Source organism: Anser anser (assembly GCF_964211835.1).
Source record: "Anser anser genome assembly, chromosome: 12".
NCBI classification, from domain to species: domain Eukaryota; kingdom Metazoa; phylum Chordata; class Aves; order Anseriformes; family Anatidae; genus Anser; species Anser anser.
Genome location: NC_139733.1, coordinates 9,860,422 through 9,883,328, shown reverse-complemented (window position 1 = coordinate 9,883,328; position 22,907 = coordinate 9,860,422). Strand labels below are relative to the sequence as shown.

Sequence of the window (22,907 nt, the reverse complement as noted above, 5' to 3'; positions counted from 1 at the left end):
TGCCTTACATCACAGGGAACCTTTTTTTTTTTTTTCCAGTTTCCTCGAGTGTTGTTTCTTTCTGGAGCTACTTTTCGGGCTGTGGCTAATGCACTTTGACAAAATAACGTGGGTGCTCCTAACCTGAAGCATCCGTCCCCTGCTTGTCAGGTTGCTACCACTGCTGCTGCGTGTGCTATTTGCTTTCAATTTATATTAAAATTTAATTCTTTGGATGTGTATTTACATATTGTGGTGCCAGTCTCTCCCGTATGCTGTACATGCTGGAGTATGGCCTTCTCCACTCTGCAATCATTCGTTATGATTTATTTTCTCTACAGAGACTGGTGCTGAAACAAAGCTCTTTTTAGAAATATAATTGAGAATTGAGGGATTTTGTTTTTAAATACAAACAAAAAAGGTTTCTTTGCTAATATTATGATGGCAACTGTTGTTTGGTAAATGTTTCCCCTTTGCAGCAGTTTTTATTTGTAATATTTCTGTTGTTTAGCCTGCCTGCACTTCACAAATTAGATTATTTTGGCTGTTGTAATTTTATTATCCTTATTAAGCTTCCTCATCTACGTATTGATCCTGTTAGTCTCAGGAAGCTGATAAGCCATCTAGCTGTACTTGCAAAACACACAGAAAATGAGAAATCTGCCCTGGAGGCTATGAAGACACAGATTTGCTTGTGACTGGGATCACGGTATGTCTGTCCGGTGTTCTGTCACCTCCAGTGCTAGGTTTTAGACTGTATGACAGCATTGCAGCTTGCTAAATTCAGGTGAATTTTGCTTTTATTATAAACTCTGCTGAGAAGCTTTGCTCTAGCTCTCTTGTTTTTTTGTTTGGATGAATATGCTCCTTTTCCACAGAGCTCAAGAACAGTTCCAGAGGCAGCTGGCGTCATGTATGCTGCGAGGCTTTTTTTGCTCCTTGTGTCAGTGTCAGTTTTCCATGCTGCCTTTCCAGGGGGATTTATTCCTCATTTTCAAAAACCTGCCTTCCAATCTCTGCTGCGTACAGCATGCACATGAAACCAGGAGTAACTGTAGGTGTGGGCGCAGGACTTCAGGCCCAGTTGCTGCCCCATTAACTTGTTTGCTGTTGTTTCCATCACCATGGGCTTTTCCATTAGTGACCCGCTTATCCCATACGGTAATATATGCTGAATGCTATACTCTGCTGGAGCTGTACTCACCTCTTTTTTTGTTTGTTTGTTCTAGCTATTGGACAAGTCCTGTCCCTCTAACAACGTGAGATTGTACAACCTCCAACTCAATGTCTGCTCTGAGTCCGCTTTAGATGTTTTCAAACTGGTCTCTGCCAATTTACACCTTACTGATGGAACCAGAATGTTCAAAGAGCCATGTTTTTTTCTTGTCCTCCCCGACCTCTCTGCATAGTCACTGCTTCTTCTAACGTCTTGTTGTTTTTGCTTTTATGATACTCTTTCCACCCCCTAGCCCATGTTTCCTCCTCCTCCTCCCACAACGTGACCTTGCTTTGCTCTTGTCTCCCCATGCCCTATTTCAGGCATTCACATGGCTTCAACTTCTATTATGTGCTGATGACTCACAGATGCACTCTATACCTCTGACGGTTTGCTTCGTCCAGACCAGCATCTGTCTTTCTGCTGGTGTTTTTCTCTTTGATTTCTCCATCAGTAGTAACTCAATATTTCAAACCCCAACGCCCCTTACCATGCTTCACGAGTTCCCTTTCTCTCTTGTCTTTTAAAACGCTGCCATCTGATGGGTAGCTTCGTCCTGAAGCCTTTTAGGTTGTTTTTATTCCTTTGGCTTACTTCATGTGCTTGAATCCCGTACAAATTCTGCACATTCTTTATTGTCAATGTATTTCTCCTTTTCCAGCTCACCATATAACTGTTCTTTCCTAATGCATATAGTAAGTCTTTTCAGCTGTTTTTATTTTAAATGGATGTCTTGAGAAATTCTACTGCTGAAGTCAGCCGATAGCGTTTGGTTTTAGATAGTGTTAAGTTCTTCTCTTAGAAGTCAGCTGTCCTTGCCCTGCTGTTTTTTACATTTAGCAGCACAGCTTTAGCTGTTGTAAACAAGTGGCATTCATCGTGTCCTAGCTGAATGAAGGATATGTATACAAAGGATATGTATACATAATAAATGTTAAAATACCTAATACAAAACTAGCTGTAAGTGAACATAATTCATAAGCCTTTCAGCCTAGAGAAGGGTTCTCTCTTTTATTTAAAATTGCTAATCCTTCTCTCATGCTTCTTTTAAGTATACTTTTACTCATAACAGCAAACCCAAACGCTAGGAATTGGGAAGATTTTTCTAATATGCTCATGTGTCCGCAAAGGAATAGAGAGGTTCAAGGCGATAGGTACACTTTCAGACCACTTTGTAGACGTTGTTTTCATGTAGCTTCAAGAGGCGCAAAGACAAACACGCTGGTGAATGCAAGCGTGTGTTTGTGTTTTCTTGTTCAAATATTTCAAGCTTCGCTAGCCTTGGCTGTCCTGGGTTGCATCACGGATTCCAGGTAACTGATGCAGCTGGGGGAAGCGGCCTTGCTGCTGCATCACACTACCAAGGAAGAGGAAAATGTTTCAGGGTACACCCACCCGCTGTCCAGAGATTGTGCAATGCTGTACGTGCTGTTGCTGTAGTAACAACATCGGACACTACCGGAACAATGTGTAGGAACGACTTTCTATGGCAGGCTTACCGTCTTGGAAACTGTATTTCCAGTTACCCTCTAGACCTGTGAATGCAAATGGGCAATTTGTGCAAACGCCACCAGTTTTAATGTTCTCTTTCTGCTGCTCTTAGGAGCAGCCATCCCCTCGTGTAAATAGTTTGAAGTTGCTGGTGTACAGTAAGCTACAAAGGGTTTCTTAAAACTGGGTTGCACTCAGATAGCATGAATAATGGATGCCTTCTTTCCTTTATCTTGCATCATAACAGGAAGATTTAAAACATTGCTTTAATGTTGTGATGATGGAAATAGTTTTAAGCCATACCTGGGAGCATCACTTGAGGATCTAGCCTAATTTTTCAGGGAACTCATTTCAGCATGCTCTGAGTCGAAGGTGGGAGGTGGCTGCTTGGATGGGAGGTGTAATGGATTAGCGATCTAGCCTTCCTTGCAGGAAAACCACGGCGTCCAATCAACATGGTTTTCTCCAGGTGTTAGGTTTTTCCCATGTTTAAGATAAAGCAATTATTTCTTCTGGAATGTAAAAAATATCTAAATTAACATGTTTATACATTCAGAAATAATAAAACTACTCTGAAAGGCCATGCTTTCAAGAGTGGTTCACGTAAAGATAACAAGGATCAGAGTGTCAGTGTAGCAAGGTGTATTTTGCTGTTGTTGCTGACATCAGTAATGTGCATGTGAATATCCCTGGACTCTCATGCGGTCCCTGTGTTGGTGACATGACCTTCTGCTGATAACACATCTACCCCCAAGTTATCTTGATTGCCTGATAGGTTTTATATGCATACAACACAATGCATGAGTTCAGTAGAAAGCTGTTCAAGGCTTTATTGATAGAATTCTTGCAATAAAAACGCTTATATAGCAAGTGCTTGCTTCTTGATCGCTAGGTTGTTATGCTTTTGAAAGCACATAACCATGCTGGAATCAAGCCACACATAAATAGTGCTGTAAGGGATACATCATTGTTTTGCATGCATGATGAATATCTATTATGATGTTTCAGCAGATGATAAAGAAAATATAATGAATGCAAATTAGTGTGGGAATTAGTCCTCTCTCCAGCCAAGAAGTGTGGCTGAGGCTTCTGAGTGCCTGAGCCCTGTAAGATCTTCCCTTGTGTCAGACCTGTTAGAATAGGTATGAGCTCGTTTTCTCACTGATGTACTTTATACCAATGTTTTCTGTTTAGATGATTTTTTTGTTTTTCTTATGTATGCTAAGGAATATTATTTTGTTTCAGCTTAAGAAATCTCTCTAGTGTGTGTATTTATACAGCTTTGTCAATGTGGGATCTAGGGTGTTGTTTAAATTTAATCCCCAATTAGCACTGAAGAGATGTCTTGCTCCTGATAGTAGCTCATTCTCATGTAGAGCGTGATGTTGTGTTTTTCTTTTTTTTTCCCCCCCCCCCAAATCTCATTAGTAGCTTGAACTGTAGCCAGGAAGTCCAATAATAAAATAAACACTCATAAAAATAACATCTATAGGTGTGTGTTGTTGAGGCCAGATTCTTTTTAAAGTTCTGAATCCTTAAGGCTATGCTTGTCTTTGATGTAGCAGGTCCACTTCAAAAGAACTAAAACTTTTTTCCCTTTAGGCAGTGATATGAAATAGGACATGGGGTGAATGGTACCAGTAATGCACTGTTTTCTTCTCAAAAGAAATGGAGTAAGTGCTAGGCCTGTGTATCAAAATATCTGGTCCTCTTGATTACAGTTGATTTGGAATCAGGTGCTAAATGGAAAGACAAGTGGAGATGGTATGGGGAACCTGCTGAACTCGTAATGTGGGATGCTTGACATTTTTTCAGGACTTAGTGGGCTATTCCTCATTTTTGTTGGTTTGACTCCTGTGATATTAGGCTGAATAGGAAAACAAAATGGATGGTACTTTTGGTTGTGGAGATAACCATTGGCAATCTTGAGGAGATGGGAAATCTTCATTTAAGATGGTGACGTAATTGAAAGTTCTGGGAAACTGACTTTAGAAGGCATGAATCAATGTATGTCGTTTTGCTAAGGTGGTATTACAGCTCTCTTCCCCGTTTGCTCACTGTGCTTGCTAAGCTCGCTATGGAGGGAACTCATCCTGTTCTCTGTGGGAAGCTGTGTGAGAAGTCCTTTAACTCATGAGGAATCATGAGTTAAAGGATGCATGGTTCCGAAGGCAGGATGATGGTTCTGAAGGCATCATCTTTGTCATCATCCAGGAACTCACAAACAGCCCGGGAGGAAGAGAGCTGCCTTTTTGGCTCCTTTCACAGCAAGGTTGGGTTAGTTCTTGCCTTACAAAGGTGACAACATACCTACGCAGCTTGTTAAAGGCATCTCTTCCACTGAGAGAAAAACCTGCTGGGCCTGATCCGTGCTTCAGGAATATAGGAATTGCCCAGGGGAGGGAACAGAGTGTTCCCAGCCGAGGAGCTGATGTAATAAGGGTTGTCACAGAGAGGGCCAAGTGTCCCATCTGCTCTATGGTAGTTTTGGTCATTATAGCTGAAACTCAGTGCAGGTGCAAGCTTGGATGCCGTCATTACCCTCAAGCAGCAGCTTTTCACCATGTATCAGCACCGCAGCAAGTGCTTGGTCAAAATGAAAGCAGCACTGTTGCTTATAAGGTGCGTGGGGAGAAATCTCTCCCGTTCCACCCAAAATCTGGTTCTGAAATGCTGGAGTGTTGTTGCTTGTGAACAAAAAGGGTGAAGCATAGCTGTGTGTTTGGTCACCATCTCTTTTAATTGGCTCGCAGTGTTGCAACTGCCTTGTATATTAGATAGCTGTTGCTGGCTGTCCTCAGGTTGTTTAGCTGAATTAGTTTATGTGATCCTCTAATCCTCCTTCCAGCTGCACAGATCTGGCCAATGAAGGACCACTGCAAGCCTGCTAAAGGTAGATGTGACATCATTTCTTCATTAAAATAGAAAATCAGTTATAACTTCGGTAGGAATTATCCTGTGGGCTTCATACAAATATTGTGACTCAAGCACAGCAGGCTGCCAGTTAGCTGGGTACGGCCGCCCAGCCTGCGTGGAAGCAGGGAGCGTTGGTTGGACGCTGACGCTGGATAGGCGAGAGATGTGTGTGCCTGAAGACTGTGCTGGTGCGTGCCTGTGTTTCTGAAATAACGTTCATGCTAAAGATCTTTGCAAAATCTGTATTCTTCTGTGCCTCCTTAGCTTGTTTTAAAATAAGCTTGTGTTGTGTGGCTGAAGTCTTTCAGAGTTGTAAGCTGCAGAAATATACAGCCCTGTCTGTACAACTTTTTAAAGGGGGAAGAAGGACTGTTAGCTCTTCTCTTTCCTCTCACCATTGTGATATGTAGACAATGAGGATGCCTATTTAAAGGTGGGATCATCTATGCTAATTCCTACCTGCTACTTTCAGCTAGAGCAGCCTGCTACTTGCAATAGGGAACGCTTGGATTTAGGCTTTTGCTAGCTCTTTATTGCCAGTTGTGTGCGTAGAGGTTGGATGCTGTTGGTTTCCTCAAAGTGCTGAGTAAACAACTGATACTGCAGGGAAAAAAATGTACCTCATGACATTGTGGGAAGAGAATTGCTTTAGAGAAATGGAAGTGTTAGGTTAATGAAGAAATATCATTTGTTAGTGATACATACAAAAAATAAAGGGGGAGGATTTAGTTCTAAGACTGCCTGGGGATCTCCCCCCCACCCAATAATATAATGTCTGGTTTTTTAATGTGTTTGGTTAAGGGGAAAAAAGTCAGGATTAGCAGGTAAGACTTTTCTTCCTGATAACCCTTCTGCAGCCTTTAACTCCGCGTTGGGAGCTCGGAACCCAGGGCTGGCACCCTTTAATACCAGTCAGGACCCCGGGGAGGGCGCGGCGGGCAGGTTAGGTGCCGGGTTTGGGAAGCGCGAAGCCGCTTCGCTTTCGGTGTGGGTGCCGGAGGCTGCCCGAGCTCCGCGGCCCGAGGCCGGCGCGGTGCCTGCGCGCCCGCTGGGCGCCGGGCGGTGCCGGGGTGCCGCCTGCCGGCCGCCCGCGGAGCTCGGCCCCGCGGGGCTGCGAGGCCGGTGCCCGGGCTGGGGGGGGGGGCGCGAGGCTTCCCCAGGGAGAGGGGAGGCCGGGCCCCCCGGTGACACGGGCCGCGGAGGCTGGCCTCTGTGGTGCGAAAGGTCTCGGGGTTTTGGGGTTGCGTCCTCCCTGCAGGCGTGCCGGTGATCCCGGTAACGCAACGCCCGGTGGGTCTCTACGTGCCGTTGGCTTGCGGCTCGCGGTGTCTTGGAAAGCACGGCCGGCATCACGGGGCTTGTTTAAACAAGGGTGATAAGAGGGGAGTGAGAACGGAAAGCCTGTGTTTTACCGTCTTTTTATCGTGGAGGCGTTCCCGTGTGTATTTCAGGAACTTCCCCGAAGAAGCCGTTTCTCGTTTTGCTGCGACTAGGAACAGGATATTGTCACAGCGCTCCCAGCTCTGGTCAGCCTCAGCTGAAACGTTGCACATGCTTCATCTCCAGGGCTTGGCTCAGTGTGGTGACTTCTTTGTAAATATCCTGTTTATGTACAGCGTGCGTTGTGACCGCTGGCTGGCGGCGTGTTCTTTAAGCATTTTACAAATATATTTTCAAGTAGCAGAATCTTCTGCTCTGCAGAAAGGTTTGTGAACTGGTTTTTCATGACCTGTATCTGTTGAGCTTGGCGTAGCGAGGGTGTGGACACCTGGAGGACTGGAAAGTCTTCTTTTCTCACTCCAAGCAGTGAGCTGGTGCTGTCAGAGAAATGGTAGAAAGACAGAAGCCACAGATGTTGGGTGGTTTATGGATGTCTTATAGGCTGTCAGGCTACAAAGTGACATCTTGAGCAGGGAAAAGAGACCCATGAAAGTAAACTGCAGATACAGTGGAACTCTATTATATAGTTAAAATACGATCCCGCTTATTTACAGATAGAAGGTAGGGTTCCTGTACGATCAGGCAGAAGCCTTGTTGCAGTCTCCTCTTTTCTCTTTCCTTGTCTCAGAGAAATAATTACCACTTGCTGTATGCATGAAGACATGAGACTTTCCTGTCTTGTCAGCCGGTTGTTTGAAAACAATAAGGAAAGCTTGGTTAGTTGGCTCATGCGTGATCTGTTTCTATGCAGCAGTTCCTTTCCAAGGCTACCTTTCTCTGTGGCATTTTCTCTCTTCAGAGAGGTATTTTTGCAGGTCAGATTTCAGCTCAGCATGGCCCTGAGAGCAGAAGCTTTGTGTAAAACCCTTCCAAAGAGAAGAGGCTTATTTGTGGTTTCCCTGTAGCAAAGCCAAGTCTGCAACAGCTCACCTGCAGAAACCAACCTTGCTTCTCCAGCCTTTGTATTAGGACAGGGGTTGATGACAAGGTGATTGTGTAGAAGCTGATCTCCATCACTTATCTGGAGTGTACTTGAGCAACGTTTGTTTTGTCTTTGTCTAGGAATTCAACGTAGTACCCTTGAAAACCATGTTCTGAAAGAAGACCTCAGGAGTGGCACAATATTTCTGTATTCACTGTCTTCTCAGTAAAGCAGTCCATGGCCATAACCATGAGGTTATAACAGCTGGACAAACCCTTGTTTAAGTTTTGCACAGGTGCAAAAGCCTTAAATCTGCCAGAGCAAGAGAGTTTGTGTGTGGTGCGCCTAATGTTTGGGGCAAGATTTAGAAATGTGGTAATTTACCCTGCAGGCCTTTGAGGAATGCTGTTCTTGTATTAACAACATCAGGTCAGCGCTTTCAGGTGTGAGGTGGGTAGGTCAGTGAGTGGAGTTCGGTTCTTGTGTGCTGAGTGGATTTGCAGAAAGGAGAAACAAACTTCATTTGTAGAGGCTGGAGGGAGATGGCACCTTGCTGTTTTCTACTTAATGAATGCACGACAGGCCTGAGAAGTGCCTTTCCAAAGCTGGCATGAATCTCCTTTTTCTCTTAATACTTTGTTCTGTTAATTGTGGACTTGCCGTCTTTACTCGAGGAACTGTTAGGAAAGCTGGAGCATCCCTGTGTCATTGCCCTGATCAGAAGTCTGAGGCAGACACATCAGGGCTGATGCTGGACTGCTGGACTGATGCTGGACTGCTGGACTGCTCTTCAGTCAGTGATCGGCTGGCTGCGATGCAACGTCTACACACAGGCGACGGGGCGATGGATTTGACCTGGAACACAGATTAAGCTGCTCCTGCTCACGGGGCTTTTGGTATCTTTTGGAAGTAAATACATGCTTAACAGAAAAAAGACAGAAGCCTTTAAATGTTCATAAAGTCCTTCCTCTCTCTGCTCCTTGTTTTCTGACCCTTATAACGTAAATCCTGTAACCCCTCTGCCCCCCTGCGTCAGCTATAAAGTCAAAACAAAATCAAGAAAGAATTGCTAACATAAAAACATAGTGCGGGCCCCAAGGGTTGAAAACTATAATCAGTCTTGAAGAGAAGGAAATGAACTTTGTGAAGAGGGAAGGGCAGGTCAAGCACACGTGGTTTTGGAAGAACAGCATCAACTTTCCTGTGAGCGTCTTGCCTAATGTCTCCGAGGACAGATTTTTTCTTGTTTAAAAAGCTACCTTTTGGCTTGTGGTGGAGTAGAAAAGCTGAAAATGATCCTCAGATGCTCGGACTCTGACTAGTATTTGAATATATGTATATACACGTTTGCAGACATATTGAGTCATGTTTATATATATGCTAATGTCAAAGTGTCTGAGTACCTGATAGGTAACAAGAACAAAAATGCATGTTGCGTTTGACCACCATAAGCTAAGTGCCCTGAGAATCTGCGTGTAAAATACGAAGATGGAGGTGTATGCAATAGTGAAATATTCACCTCTTTAAGGACTTTGCTTAGCCCAGGTGAAGCTAACCCAGCAAGTCCACCAATGAACGTAGGTGTGGGATTTCTTGGAGCCCTAAAGCTGGTAAAGTTGATGTGAAACAGGGCAGCTGGATGCTGTATTTAAGCCACACCATTTCTACTGCAGAACTGTATTCTTCCACTGCATGCTGTGAGTTTATTTTACGGCTAAACAAGATGTTAGGAACTTGCTGTTTACTTATGATTTTCTGCACTGGTATTAATTTAGCCTTCCTTGTGACGTAGAGTGTAATTGAACACATGTATTATTCAGTGTCTGGTTTTCTAAACCAACGTTTGCTGACCGGCCATGGGACTCTGTTAAGCCCTACCATTCCTGTTGGAAGTATTGTGATATCGTTCTGTGGGCTGACTGTGCTGGCCGCTGAGAGCGCAGTCCCCTCCCGTGCCCATCAGCCACCCAGAGTCGCTGAGGACTGTCCCCCGTGGAAGGAACCCCGCATCCACGTCCCTCTGTCCCGGCTGCGCTGTGAGGGGCGCCCTGTCAAAACCCGGGTGTCCCGCGTGGCCTGCCCACAGGCAGGCGGCGCAGCAGGCTGGCGCCGTGACGGGGCCGCGCGGCCCGCCCACCTAGCGCGGGCTGCGGGCGGCAGCGGGGGCTCGAGGCTCTGGGGGGCGGCAGCGGGCCTGAGGGGCCGCCGCCTGAGGGGCGGGCAGCTCCCCGCGGGCCGGGCCGGGCCGGGCCGGGCCGAGGGGGCGGCGCCGCCGGGAGCCGGGAGGCGGCCGAGGATGGCGGCGGCGGCGGCGTCGCCGTCGCGGGAGCTCACGCAGAACCCGCTGCAGAAGACGTGGGAGCCGTACGACAACGGGCTGCCGGCGGGGCACAGCGCCCAGCGCGGCGGTGAGCGGGGCGGGGCGGGCAGCGCAGCGCCCGCGGGGGCCGCGGACACCGAGCCCCCGAGCCGGGAGGGCGGCCGGGGGGTGGGGGGGGGAAGGCTGGAAGGGGCATCGTGTGGGGCATTGCTTGCTTGCAGTCTCTCTGGTTCCGCCTTCGGTAGATTCTTCCAGAAGAAAGGCCTGAACACGTTACTGTGCTGTTCCTTAAAGCCGATGCTTTATCGGCCATCTGGCGTGTGGGTTAATGGCTCCTCTTATCCGAGGCGCAGCCGAGCAAGGCACCGGGCTCTGAGGGTTTGGGCTGTGGCGTTCGTAAACCATCGCTTGTTAGCAAGCTGCCTTGCAGCTTGTTTTTTTTTTATTATTTTTTTATTTTATTTCATACTTATTTAACTCTTATTTAGGTCTCGCAGAGGTTCGTTCCCCCCCTCCAGGTTGCGGCGGCCCTGGAGACAAAAGGGGCTTTGTGGCGAGGAATTGTTCGCGGCTGGCATGCAGGATGGGCTGCGGGCTCCGCCGCCGTGGCAGGCGGCCACGGGCTTCTTCATCGGTGCTTTGCTTTTCAGCCTGTGCTTTTTTAAAAGGACAAAAAAAAAAAAAATAGCCCAAACCGTCTTGATTTCTGCTAGGTAAGCAGGCTTGTATTTCGGTGTGAAACGTTGCTCCAGCGTCTGCAGAATAGCAGGCATTAATAGGAGGAGAATGCCGCAATAAGAAAAGGTTCGGGCACTGTATGTTGATTGCCTTTGTAAACAGGCTAAGGAGAACGTCTCATTTTGGCTGTAACACGGCATCTCTTTTCCAAACAAAATGGCATTTATTACGGCTTTGATGCAAACACTGTGCTTTACCAATAAATGAATAAAAATAAAAGAACCAAGTACGAAATCGCACATTGGTCACGTGTAATCTGGTGACATATGGAGTCTCCGTGATGGAATTATTTAGTTTCTCTTGACTAAGAAATTAGATTTTTAGAATTTGTTTCCCAAGTCTTTTTATTTTTGTAGATTTTCAGCAATTTTTGGATTCCCAAGACCCATTATAATTGAGAAGCCTTTTAGCTAGAAAGCCAGGTTTGGAGATTGTTTTTCTTAATCCTGCTGGTATTTGCTCTTGCAGTGTACCTCTGGTACATCTCCAGCCATTTGTGCTAGCCACTAAGTTCAGACAGCCTAGAGAGGGGCAGGACTTGCTCTTCTGTGTTAAAAGCCATCTCCCTTGCATCAGCCCGCTGAGAACACGCTGTAGTTTTTCCCTTGCAGGGGCCTCGTCCGTGTTCTTTATCTTCCATGTCTGTGTAGGACGTGTCGCCTCATGCTCTGATGAGCAGCGTGACCTGCGGGCCCTGTGGCCGAGCTGTGGGACTCAGCACTGCCCTGACGGGGCGATGCCTTGGCACTGCTGGGTTGACCAGTTCCAGTTCTCTGCTGTTGCAGGTACCCAGGTTAAGGATCGTTGCTCAGAAACGGTGAGCTCAAGTCTGGAATAGATCTCTGGTCCTCAGCTTCCTGGTGGGTGCAGTGAAGCTAGTTTCTCTGACATCTTCTCTGTTTCTTGGCTGAGCAAAATGAACTCTTAAAGTGTCTTTTTGGTCATTGTACTGCTGATTACATTGATCTGCACCACCTGTTAGTCTTTATTGTTCTAGAAGGTGGCTGAGCAGAATTGTGCATGCTTCCAGTGGAGGACATAGCAGATCTGCGTTCAAAGGGACCTACCTACTCTAAGTGTTTTTTCTGTGTTTTTCTAAAAAGTTTTAACAGCTGAAATTATCTGAGGAAGAAGAAACCTGGTTAGGTATGTCTGGGTTGTAGCTGTTGCAGGTCTTTGAAGCACTGGTTCTTTTAGTCTGTGCATCACGAGCTCTTTGAGGAAGATCAAGGAGTTCTGACTGCATGTACCCTACCCAGCAGACTGCGCTTTTACGGCTGCTGAGATGAGGAAAATAGAGATAACTATTCTAAAGGACCTACCAAAGTAAGACGTGGGCAGTAGAGAGATGTTCATTTCTATTGATAGCTTCCACTCATCTTCTGTGGTCTTTTGTGAAAGGTTTTGTCTCTAAATGGGTTGCACTGGAGCTACTCTTGGCATTGGCTGTTGGACTTGTACAAGCTCAATGAATGGGCTTCAAGCACAGGAATTAAAAATAAATAGCAAAGTATGCTACAGCGAAAGCTGTTTTGAGAGACTAGCAGAGGATGTTTACAGAGTGGCAGATAAACGTTGAGCTTCCTATGGTTAAAGATTATTCCCCCCCAACTGCAGTTAACAGCTTTGTTTTCCCAGAGCTGGAATTTGGTCGTTCTAATGAGTTTTATTTGCTGTTCCTACAGCAGCGTGGATGTACTTCAGGTCCAAAAAGAAAAGAGGAGTATCAAAATGAGGTCATCTTTGCTCTAGAGAACTCTGCCCTGTGAGCTGACGCTGCTTTTACGTATCAGTAGTCCCAGCCCTAGGAACTGAAGATGGAGAAAGTGAATGAGGTCGGGATGTACAATAGGGCGATCACTGATGGTGTCAAAGCTGTAGGAAGCAAATGTTAGCCCAGAGCAAGTGGGTGGCAGAGCTGCTGTGAGCAGATGGTGGCACAAGGCTGGCCGCCAGAGGACAAGTATCCCTCGTACCAAAGTGCTGTTCGAAACCAGTGGCTTGGAAAAAAGAGATGAGAGAAATAGAAGAGGATGGACTTCTTCAGGTATAGGAGAGGGAGGAAGAGCACCGAATGGGGGACTTTTCCCTGCAACATGCAAAGAAGGTTGACAAACTGTTGGTATTGATCAACAGGAAAAGAAAAAGAATTAGTTAAATTGGATAGATGATATGGGAAAACATGTAAGCCTAGTGTGATTCGGAAGAGTGGTTGTGTTGGCATATAGTTAAAGATATTTGTGTATGAGCCTCTAAATAGTACAGGAGCAGGCCTTGCATTGAAGGCCATTGGAACAGCAGGAATCCTTCAATAAACTTCACATGGCTAACTAGAGCAGCCTAATACAAAAAAACTACCTCACCATAAATATTAACAAATATGGGGGAAAAAAGTCTCCTTTTAGATGAAAAGGGATAGTTGATGATATGGTAGGTAGTAGATGAACTTGAAAATAATCAACTCTGTTTTCACGTGATGATGCAAGCTTGGAGGGCTATTGAAATTCTGTGCAGCTGATCTAGGACATACAATGTCCCAGCTCATATTTAAAACCTTCTTCAGTATCTTGCATTATTTCGCAACAGAGTCTTAAGAGGCAAGAAACGAGTATGTAGTTTATTTTTTCCTTGACTGTTCAGTGTATAACATTAGAAGGATAGGCAGTCATAATTTTACACTGAGATGTAGCCTTCTGTGTTGTTCAGTATATATTTTTATTTTTTTTTAGCTGAGGTAATGACTTTGCTTAAATTTTGATATTTGATTTTAATGTGCTTTGTCACTTGGCCATTTCCCTTCACTGATTGGTGTTGTGTGTTCTTCACAACGTTGTTTACTGAGAGGGTGGTCGCGCGCTGGAACAGGCTCCCCAGGGACGTAGTCACAGCACTGAGCTTGTCACAGTTTAAGAAGCATTTGGACTGTGCTCTTAGTGATCTGGTCTAAATTTTTGGGTAGACCTGTGTGGAGCCAGGAGTTGGACTAGATGATGATCCTTATGGGTCCCTTCCAACTCGGGATGTTCCATGATTCTATGTGTGTGTGTGCTTTTTTTTGACTGAGGGGACACAACATACATTTCCTTTGGATGCTGCTGTTTGTAAGCTTGCAAACTTATGTGCATGTATTGCAAACGTCTATTTTAAAGAAAAAAAATGAATAAAGCAGTAGAACATCTTTCTTAAGTGATAACATACAGCCCTCTAAGTTTTGTTTTGCTGTTCTGAATGTGTATGTTCCTCTAGCAAATTTAGTTAACGTTGATGGCACATCCCAGGTCGGCGCTGTCAGAAACCCTCAGGGTTTGTCTACCTGAAGCGGTGTTAAAAAATGAGTTTGGTTTCTTGAGAGTAGATTGTGCCTTGTTTCTGCAGCTTGCAATTATATGCTCCTTTTGCTTTTGTGCTGCAAGCTTTTTTTAGGTGAAGCGAATGATGGAGGGGTGCTGTGTAAAGGGAAGTTGAGCATTGAGCCATTGGGAAAGATGTTGAACCATAGAGGCTTTTTTATTTTGGGAGTTAGTTATATGCTACTTGTGTGGTTGTGGTTTTTTTGTTTGTTTTTCATCAGTTCACATCCTCATGTCAAAATTGCGTACATTTCTTTAAAGGAATGTGTGAGTTTTGAGACATTGACATTTTAAATGTTATTTGAATGGATGTTCTTTCCCACTTGCAGTAATAAGTGTTTGCAACATTATTGAGAAAGTTGCAATCAGATAACATGGAGGATGCTTGAATTAACTTTAACTTTTGAGTGTTTGGTACATCTTTAGAACTTACCGTTTTGCTTTAGACTTGACTTTTTTACCGAGCTAATGAGCAAAATTCAGCCCTTTGAACTATACGTGATGATAAGGAAGAAAACAAAAACCAGTGTTTGTTGTGCTGAGTCTTACCTGTGTTTATAATGCTACAGTGAGGTAGAGAAGGAATAAAAACAGTTGCTTTGTGTGCCAGAAGGGGACACTCGGGCAGCTTGGCACATTGTCAGAACAGGAATGCCACTTGTTAGATCGGGACCAGCCGGTAAGTCCCTTGGGTTCTGCCCTGTGGTCGCACGCCGAACAGCCGTGCAGAGGGATTAGAGCAGCAGATGGGATTTGTGTGCTAATCTGTACGCATAGGCCTCGGATACAGGCAATTTTGTTGGGTTTCGTACATTCTGTGAGGAAATCTGTGTGAAAATACACGAGGTGCCAGGCTTGGGCAATAAGTGGGAGAAAGCGTCCTCCTCGCATGCTGCTGTAGATCTGGTTGCTGCTCGCTGAGGTGGCCAAGTACAGAGTGGTGCCAGCGACGGGACGTGAGCTTCACGCGAGGCTGTAGGCCTCGTCGGTGGGGCAGCCATGTCGGAGGGGCGCGGGGTTCTCACAGGCCTCATTGGTGGGGCAGCCATGTCGGAGCGGTGTGGGGCTCCAAACAGTCATGCACTCGCCCATCGTTACATTACTAAAAGACAGATGTTCCATGAGATGGGTAGATCTGTGTGGCCCGCTACAGGAAAAGAGTTGAGGTGGGCTGGGTATATTGTCAGTTGGTAAATTCTGCTCAGCCTGGTTGGGAATCCAGTGTGGCTTACACAGGTTCATTGGAGAGCAAGTGGACCTGAGGCAGTGTGCATAGACTTTCTGTGCAGATCTTGATTTTTGTCATCGTTTTCCCAACTGTTATTTCACTGCAGTATTACTCTGGAAGATAGTTTAAAACTCAAGCAGGATATTTCAGATGAAGGACCTTTTACACTGGCTTCAAAGATCAACGACTTCCCTTAAAACTTTTAGGGGCTCTGTTTTTCTCTCACCACACTTTTTTTTTTAATTTTATTATTTTTTTTTGTGCCTGTAAAACCAGAAGCAAAGCTGTTAAGCTCAGTAAGCACTGTCCTCTTTGCACCTCCTAGACTTCGTTTCCCCAGAGCCTGCCTTCCTCCTGGAGTCAGAGTTCCCTGGCACAAATGTGGGACGGAGAGGAAGATGGACAAGAAAATGTAATCCTTGTTCATAGACTTGGGCACAGCAAAGTTAACTTTTAGGGCTTTTATCACTGTTCTTCTGGAGACCTGCATGTGTGTGGATGGATCTGCTTTGGTTTGCATTCAGTCCCCTGTCACGTTCATTGCATGGAGAGTAGCCTCTCTTTCACGGGTTTGAGGTTAAGTACAGCTTTTGCCTGCTCTGCTGTGAGAAGTGGTGTTCTTTTCTTCCAGTGTTTGTTTAAGAAAGTGCATCTGTCTTAGCTAATTTGTTCGTTCTCTTTTGATGGACTTGCTGTGCAAGACTTACACGTGTAACGTAGTGGGATAGGACTTTGGGTGAGTCCAAGCGTTGGGAATCTCAGGCAATCGCAGTGCAGCAGAGCTTAGTTACACATTACGGTGAGACACTGAGGTTTAGTCTCTTGGAGGGAATTGACTCCTCAATGGAGAGACTGAGGAAATCGGTGCACATCTGGATTGTGGTATGCAAGTAAAGTCCCTTTGAAATACAGAATGTGGGCGATCTGTGAGCCACTTTAATATCTTCTTTCTTTTTAGGCAGTTCCTTGTAGCGGTGATAGATTCGTACAAGGTATCCATAGTTTTGTACCATTAAAACATGCAAAACCCTTGTCATTTGAAAGGAATGCCTCAAGGTGTTCAGAGTATAGACACAAATTCCTCCAACTTTGTACAGTGATTTTTTTTAAATTAAAAACTATCTCTTTGATTTAAGAGTGATTGTGTATATCTGTACATCCAATTATTGTGCTTCATAGCCTAGAATACTCGTGCTTTATGTCTTCTACTAACCAACCAAGAGCAGTTAAATTGTGCTGTTTCAAGAGAGATTTTTTGTTAATAATATTTGAAGGAGAAATCATAAATACTGAGCACCTTGTCACACCACAATGTATTAAGCTGCATATGTCATCCTCGCTTTTCTCCAAACCAAGAAAAGGTTGAGCAGCGTTGAGGTGTCGTCCTAGGGATTTAAAAATTATCTTAGAAATTGTGTACACCTTGCAGTTTCCTTTCAATGCAAGCACTGAACTGAGGTGCATAGGGGCATAAGACATCAGTGTCCTTTTTGCTGTTGTTTTTGTATGTCTTAAACCATAGCTGAAAAGACAGTTGATTCTCATCTTCTACCCATATACAACTTGTGTGTCCAGCATTGTACTGCTACTGGTTTTCCTTTCTGAAATTCCACACAGCCTACGAATCCCAGTTAGGTCCACTGTCCTGCTTAAGAAACCCCTGAAACAGGGAGACACTGTGCATGAGCTGCTTGAACAGTCACTTCCTCTGCGAGCACACGGATTGTAATTTGCTGCTGCAGTATAAGCTTTTGCTTTGTGGGAATGTTATTGGTAAATAACTGTCTTGTTTTTCTGTTTCAGTATGTATGACCAACTGCCCTACTCTGATTGTCATGGTGGGTCTGCCAGCAAGAGGAAAAACCTACATCTCGAAGAAGCTGACACGATATTTAAATTGGATTGGAGTGCCTACAAAAGGTGATGGACTGACTTTTGTTTGCATCAGAAGTGCAGGGGTGAGGTTAGGTGTTTTATAACCCTAATTCCCAGTAATTTTGTTGCCCAGTTTGACTACTTAGAATGTCTGCTTTATTTTTATTTTTATTATTTTTATTTTTATTTTTATTTTATATTTTAAAGTAATACACATTCTGTGCTCTGTTTAGATGTTTATTGATCAAGTTTTAGCGGCTGTTCATTTACCTCCATATTATGACAGACGCCTAAATCAACAGTGCCCTTTTCCCTTAACACTTCGGTTCTTCAGCTGCTCCCCCCTTCTCTGTATGGGGCTGAAAAGGAAGCTTGTTTACAAGCTGATGAGCAGTCAGCACTTCTGGGTTAAAGTTCTGGCTTCTTCGTCTTCTTTTCTCTGTGAACTTTGTGCAGTGTGTAATTCTCTGTGTAACAACACGTTGTTTAACTGTATTTGTGGAATAGGTTACAGATCTGTCTTTGTCTGAACATTAAGAGTGCAAGGAACTGAACCAGTCACTTGTTCTCATTCTCCTAAGGACTTTATATGTGTGTTTTGAGTGGGAAGCAATGGCTTAGGCTGGTTACACCATGGCTATGTGTTCGTGTTGAGCATTCTACTATGTGAACTTTGAAAAGCAGAAATGTAGTACCAGGCAACAAATAAAATATTGTCCACATCTGACTCAGTGGCTGGTTGAATGTATCCTGAGTAAAGTAAAATAAGTAGCAGTGGACTGTTTCAGTTATAGGAAGCAGCACATCAGAAAATATTTGTGTCTGTGCTGCTTAACAAATAGTTACAACACTGCTGCCTTACTTTACAAAAATACGGAACATAAAGTTAGTATATGGGCTTCCATCCTAGGTTGCTGGTTATGGTTTGCCTTTGTTAGAAAGTGTGACAGGGTTTTCTTAGAAAACCACAGTCCAATAATTGTGGTCATCAGTGATGCAATGTTACTGATACGGAGATCAATTTAAAATACCTCACTGATGGACTGGATTGCACACGGCCTCATGCTTCCTGTTGTTTGGGACTGAATCGATGAGTGATATGATAACTATCAAGTGTTACTAACATCTGTTATCCTCTGGCTCTTAATGCATTAAAATTAGTGTGTACTTAATACAGTTCTTATCCTCTGAGACAGATGGTTAAAGTTATTAGTTTATGTAAACCAGAGAAAAGATAAATGCTGTCTTTTCATGCAACATGCATTAAGCAAGCTGCAGAGTTCAAGAACAGACCCTGGAGGTAAATAGCCCAGGGTTGATGTTATTTAAATTATGTAAGCCATCAGTTCTGTTTTCTCTTTTGTTCTTTCCAAAATCCTTTGTCATTAAGAATTTTAAATGCTTAAAAACACAAAGGACTTTTGTCTGGGCTTTTTGAAGGAAATGAGGTCAATTAGATGCCTGAATAGAATTGTATTTCAGTGTGGATTTTAGATACTGAACTTTCGGAAGCTTTTTGAATGGTTTTAGCTGTGTGGTACTTGTGATAGCAGTTAGCATTGTAAAACTCCACAGAGGTAGGTGCTAATAATAAGGACGGACAATTATGTCACCAGATAGCACTTTTTCCTTTGTTGTGCATGACGCTCTTGCAGTAGCTATTACTTGATATGAAATTCTTCATTTTTGTTTACTTAAAGGGCCATGGCTTGACAACATGGGTCATCTGAACTTCTTGCATTTTCTTCTTTCTTTCTTTCTTTCTTTTTCTTTTTTTCTTTTCTTTCTTACAAGGAACCACCTTTTCCTGTAGCCAGTATGGCCAGTGCTCATTAAACCTGTCACAAAATAACCTGGTTTGTACTATAATCCACCTAATAGATCAACATTGTAGAATTGAAACAAAACTCAACTTTGAGGAGGGGACAAATAATGATTATTCTTTATCCTCTCCTTGCCCTCATCCAAACAGCAGTCTATATGCTTCTGTCAGGAAAACTTAAGATTGAACTTTTTAATCCTGTGTCTTTTTTTTAATTCTTAAGTTCATTTCAGTAATGATGTCTGTTATTTCTTTCCCTAGAAATGAAGTTGGGCAAGTACTGATACCTTGGCAGCTTCTCAGAGTACTTGTGTGATCTAACATTAAACAAAAATGCTTTGCAGTTCAGCAGAGAAAACCTATAGGTCAGAAAACAAGTTAAACATTAATTGCATTTCAGAGACCTACTTTAAGAGCTGTTGAGTGAAGTTAATTAAGGTACAATGTCATTGCCTGCTGTGTGGCAAAACAGAGCTGCCTTGCCCTAATCCCCTCTCTGATACAGTGTGAAACGTAGACACAGGTAGACCTTTGCCCAGATAAGGAATAGCTTTTCTTTGACCACCGTTAACAGATGATAGTAAGATTGTGTTCAGTACTTGTAGTGACATTTCCCCCAATTTAAGCATTTAAAATATTATTTTTTGTTTTAGCAAAAGGAACAGGGGTTGTGAAATGGTATATACTGATCCTTAAGGAGCAGAACTATTTTAAGGAGCAAGGTCCTTAAAAAAAAAAAAAAAAAAAAAAGAGAGAAAAATTGTTTCCACAACTTGAGTGTCTTTTATCAAAAGCAAGATTGGCTAGTCCCGTTTAGAGCCCTTCCTTGCTTAAATAAGAGCTGAAAGGTTTGGGAAGTGCTGTCAGAATATTGCACATATGTGCAGAAGGAAAAGCTAGATTATTAGTTGTTCATTGTAGACTACTGAAATGGACTTCCAGCCACCCCCGCAAAACAGGAAAAGAGATTTTTATTGTTCAGGCAAACTGGCAGAGAAAGGCATAGCCATATGGTCAAGTGACTCCACAGAAGCTGCCTACAGCTCAAATATGCTTTTGCCATTTCTATGATTTATTGTTGTCTTTGTATTTAAAAGGAGAAAAAAAAGCACACTGAATTATTTTATCCTCTCAGGTAGTTTGGTTTCAAAGCTGTCGTAACGTTTATCCTTTTTATGTGAATACTGTTAGTTCCCACTAATACTGTTTTCTTCTTGGCAGAATTTAATGTCGGTCAGTATCGTCGAGATTTGGTGAAGAAATATAAATCTTTTGAATTCTTCTTGCCTGACAATGAGGAAGGCTTGAAAATCAGGAAGTAAGTTTTGAATGTGTTTGGCTATGCAATGCTAATTGTATTATAATGGTACTCTGTAATTTGCTTTTGAATACTGCTTTAAGTTTCATTTTTGTATGCTTCAGAAGACCCTTAAGAGACCGCAATATGAAATGACAGGGAAAGAAATCTAGAAGGGATGGAAAAGTGATTTATTTAGGCTCCTTAAAATCTAGGGTATTTTTTTCTTAACTGCTTCAGTTGAAGCATCAAAATGTGGAGAAGGTAAATACTCAAACTTGATTCCTTTTGACCTTTTGGTAAGCTGTTGTTGATATGGATATTCCAGGAAATTTTCTCACAAAACAAAGGAGAAAATTATTATTTTTTTACCTCTTTGTCAGGTACCAGTTACTAGGCTTGACCTTTCCACTATCTAATTCCTATCATGCCGTTTCGGAACGGTTGTGTGGATCATAAAGGAAAAGAAAAACCACACAGCTTTTCTTTCAGGATTGCGTACTGGGATTTTTCACCTGCAGTACTTTGAATGTATTTGTCATTATCCAGTCAAATGAGCAGGAGTGACGCACTAGCATTCTCTCCCTGAGTTTCTTTTTGGCCTCCACACAGGTGCTTCATGCACTCAACTAGTGCAGTACCTGAGCAGCTGCAATACTTTGCTAATATTGTACAAAGGAAGGTGAGCTTGGGGTAATAAGCATTTGTGCCCAGAAGAAGCACTTGAGGCTCCCCTCTTTCCTGGAAAGAATCTGCTCTTCAGTGTAGAGAAAGTACCTTTGGAAGAAAGGACAGATGAAGAAAAGATCAGAGCAAGGGGGAGCTGCCTTTCTTATGGAAGATTCACTAGGATGATCTTTTGATTTTCTTCATTTTTGTATGCTCAGGAGAACAGTTAGTACACCATGAAGCGATAAGGAAAAGAATTTCTAGAGGAATGTAAATGTCATATGTTTAGGCTGCTTAAAATACAGTGTATTTTGTTTTTAGTTGTTTCAGGTCAAGCATCAAAAATACCTGGACTTCCCTGCTGTCTGGACTTTGTTTTGTGGCTCCCCTTCTGCTTGTCCTCTTTCTCTTCTCCCTTCCTTTCCACTTCAGCAGCAATTAAGGACTGCTATAACCTGCATAAAAGCTTCTGAACCTTTGTAGATGAGTGGTGCATTAGCCTTGCTAGCATCTGCCTTTTGCTTAGTGGTAGAACGAAACCTTTTGTGTGGCTCCATGTCACCTATTAGACTAAATGGTGGGGAATAGCACATGAAATGGGCTGTGTGAGCTAATTTGCCTAGTTAGCAATGAGTTTATATTTATTTAGTGAAGATTTGACTGATGAATCTCAGTTCCTGACATCTGTTAACCACACTAATATGGAAATACTGTCAGGATTGAAATGTTTTCTTTTTAAAATAAAGTTCTGCATGCAGAATGTACATAAAGAGAGAGTGGTGCGTTTCAGTCTGGAAGTTAGAACAGAGTAGTAATGCACAGAAAGGCTGTTGAAATGGGCAGATTCTTCTGTTGGCCCTTCAAACAGATTGTAGTTCTTTGAAATAAATGGGACTTTGCTCTATTAATGAGCAAATCATACACAATGTTAATTTTGCCCACAGTATTATTTATGTGTTACAAATCATAATGGACTTTGGAGATAACACCAATGCTGGGCAAATAGGAAAGTTGATAATGAATTTATTCCTGTCCAGATTTAACACAAGTATGAAGTGTTGGGGTTGGATTTTTTTGGTGTTTGTGTCTTCAGCAGTCTCCAGTACAAATTACATTGGGTTGGTGATTACAATGGGGTATTATTTTCATGTCTCTCTCTAATACTTGACACTAACTTTGTTTTACTCTCTGTTTTAGCGGATTTTTTGCCATAAGCAATTTTTACACAATAGTTAACAAGAGAAGCAGATTACTGAAAAATGCTTGTAAGGTCTGTTGTGGCCTCAAGTTGAAGTGAATGTTGAAACAAGATGAAAGGCTGAAGCTAACTTTTTTCTTTTCTCTTTGAGAATCAAACTAGGAAGCAACTATCTGTGAATAGATGATGGCTATTCTGTGTTGATGTCTAGTTGTATTGGTTGCCCAGAGGAGCATGGGACTGGTCTTTTAGGCAGATAGCCATCACCGTATTTCCTTACTATGGCTTAGTTCACCTTTGTCGGTTTTCTCACGGAGAGACTGATTGGCAATATGTGTTTTTGAGGGAGATGATATTATATTTCCAGGGCACTTTGATCTCAAGGCGTAAGTGTGTTGATAAGATGGCTTTTACCAGCATTTGAATTGTCTTCTTTTTCATTTTTA

At 43.3% G+C, this 22,907-nt stretch overlaps 1 protein-coding gene across 11 annotated transcripts in view; it reads left to right on the top strand.

Moving 5' to 3' along the window:
* LOC310880489 (6-phosphofructo-2-kinase/fructose-2,6-bisphosphatase 4) overlaps nt 1-22,907 on the top strand; it is a 49,628-nt gene that overhangs the window by 4,302 nt on the left and 22,419 nt on the right. For 3 of the 11 annotated variants that reach the window (XM_083796351.1, XM_083796355.1, XM_083796354.1), the window contains exons 1-5: nt 4,805-5,308; nt 15,926-16,012; nt 16,559-16,592; nt 17,404-17,520; nt 20,519-20,615. In XM_083796351.1, coding sequence (XP_083652477.1) covers nt 4,820-5,308; nt 15,926-16,012; nt 16,559-16,592; nt 17,404-17,520; nt 20,519-20,615 — 824 coding nt within the window. In that variant the 5' untranslated portion in view covers nt 4,805-4,819. Of the gene's footprint in view, nt 1-4,804; nt 5,309-5,442; nt 5,580-8,797; nt 10,373-15,925; nt 16,013-16,558; nt 16,593-17,403; nt 17,521-20,518; nt 20,616-22,907 lie in introns of those variants that run through there. The other 8 variants (XM_083796353.1, XM_083796358.1, XM_083796359.1 and 5 more) reach the window with 6 other exon arrangements.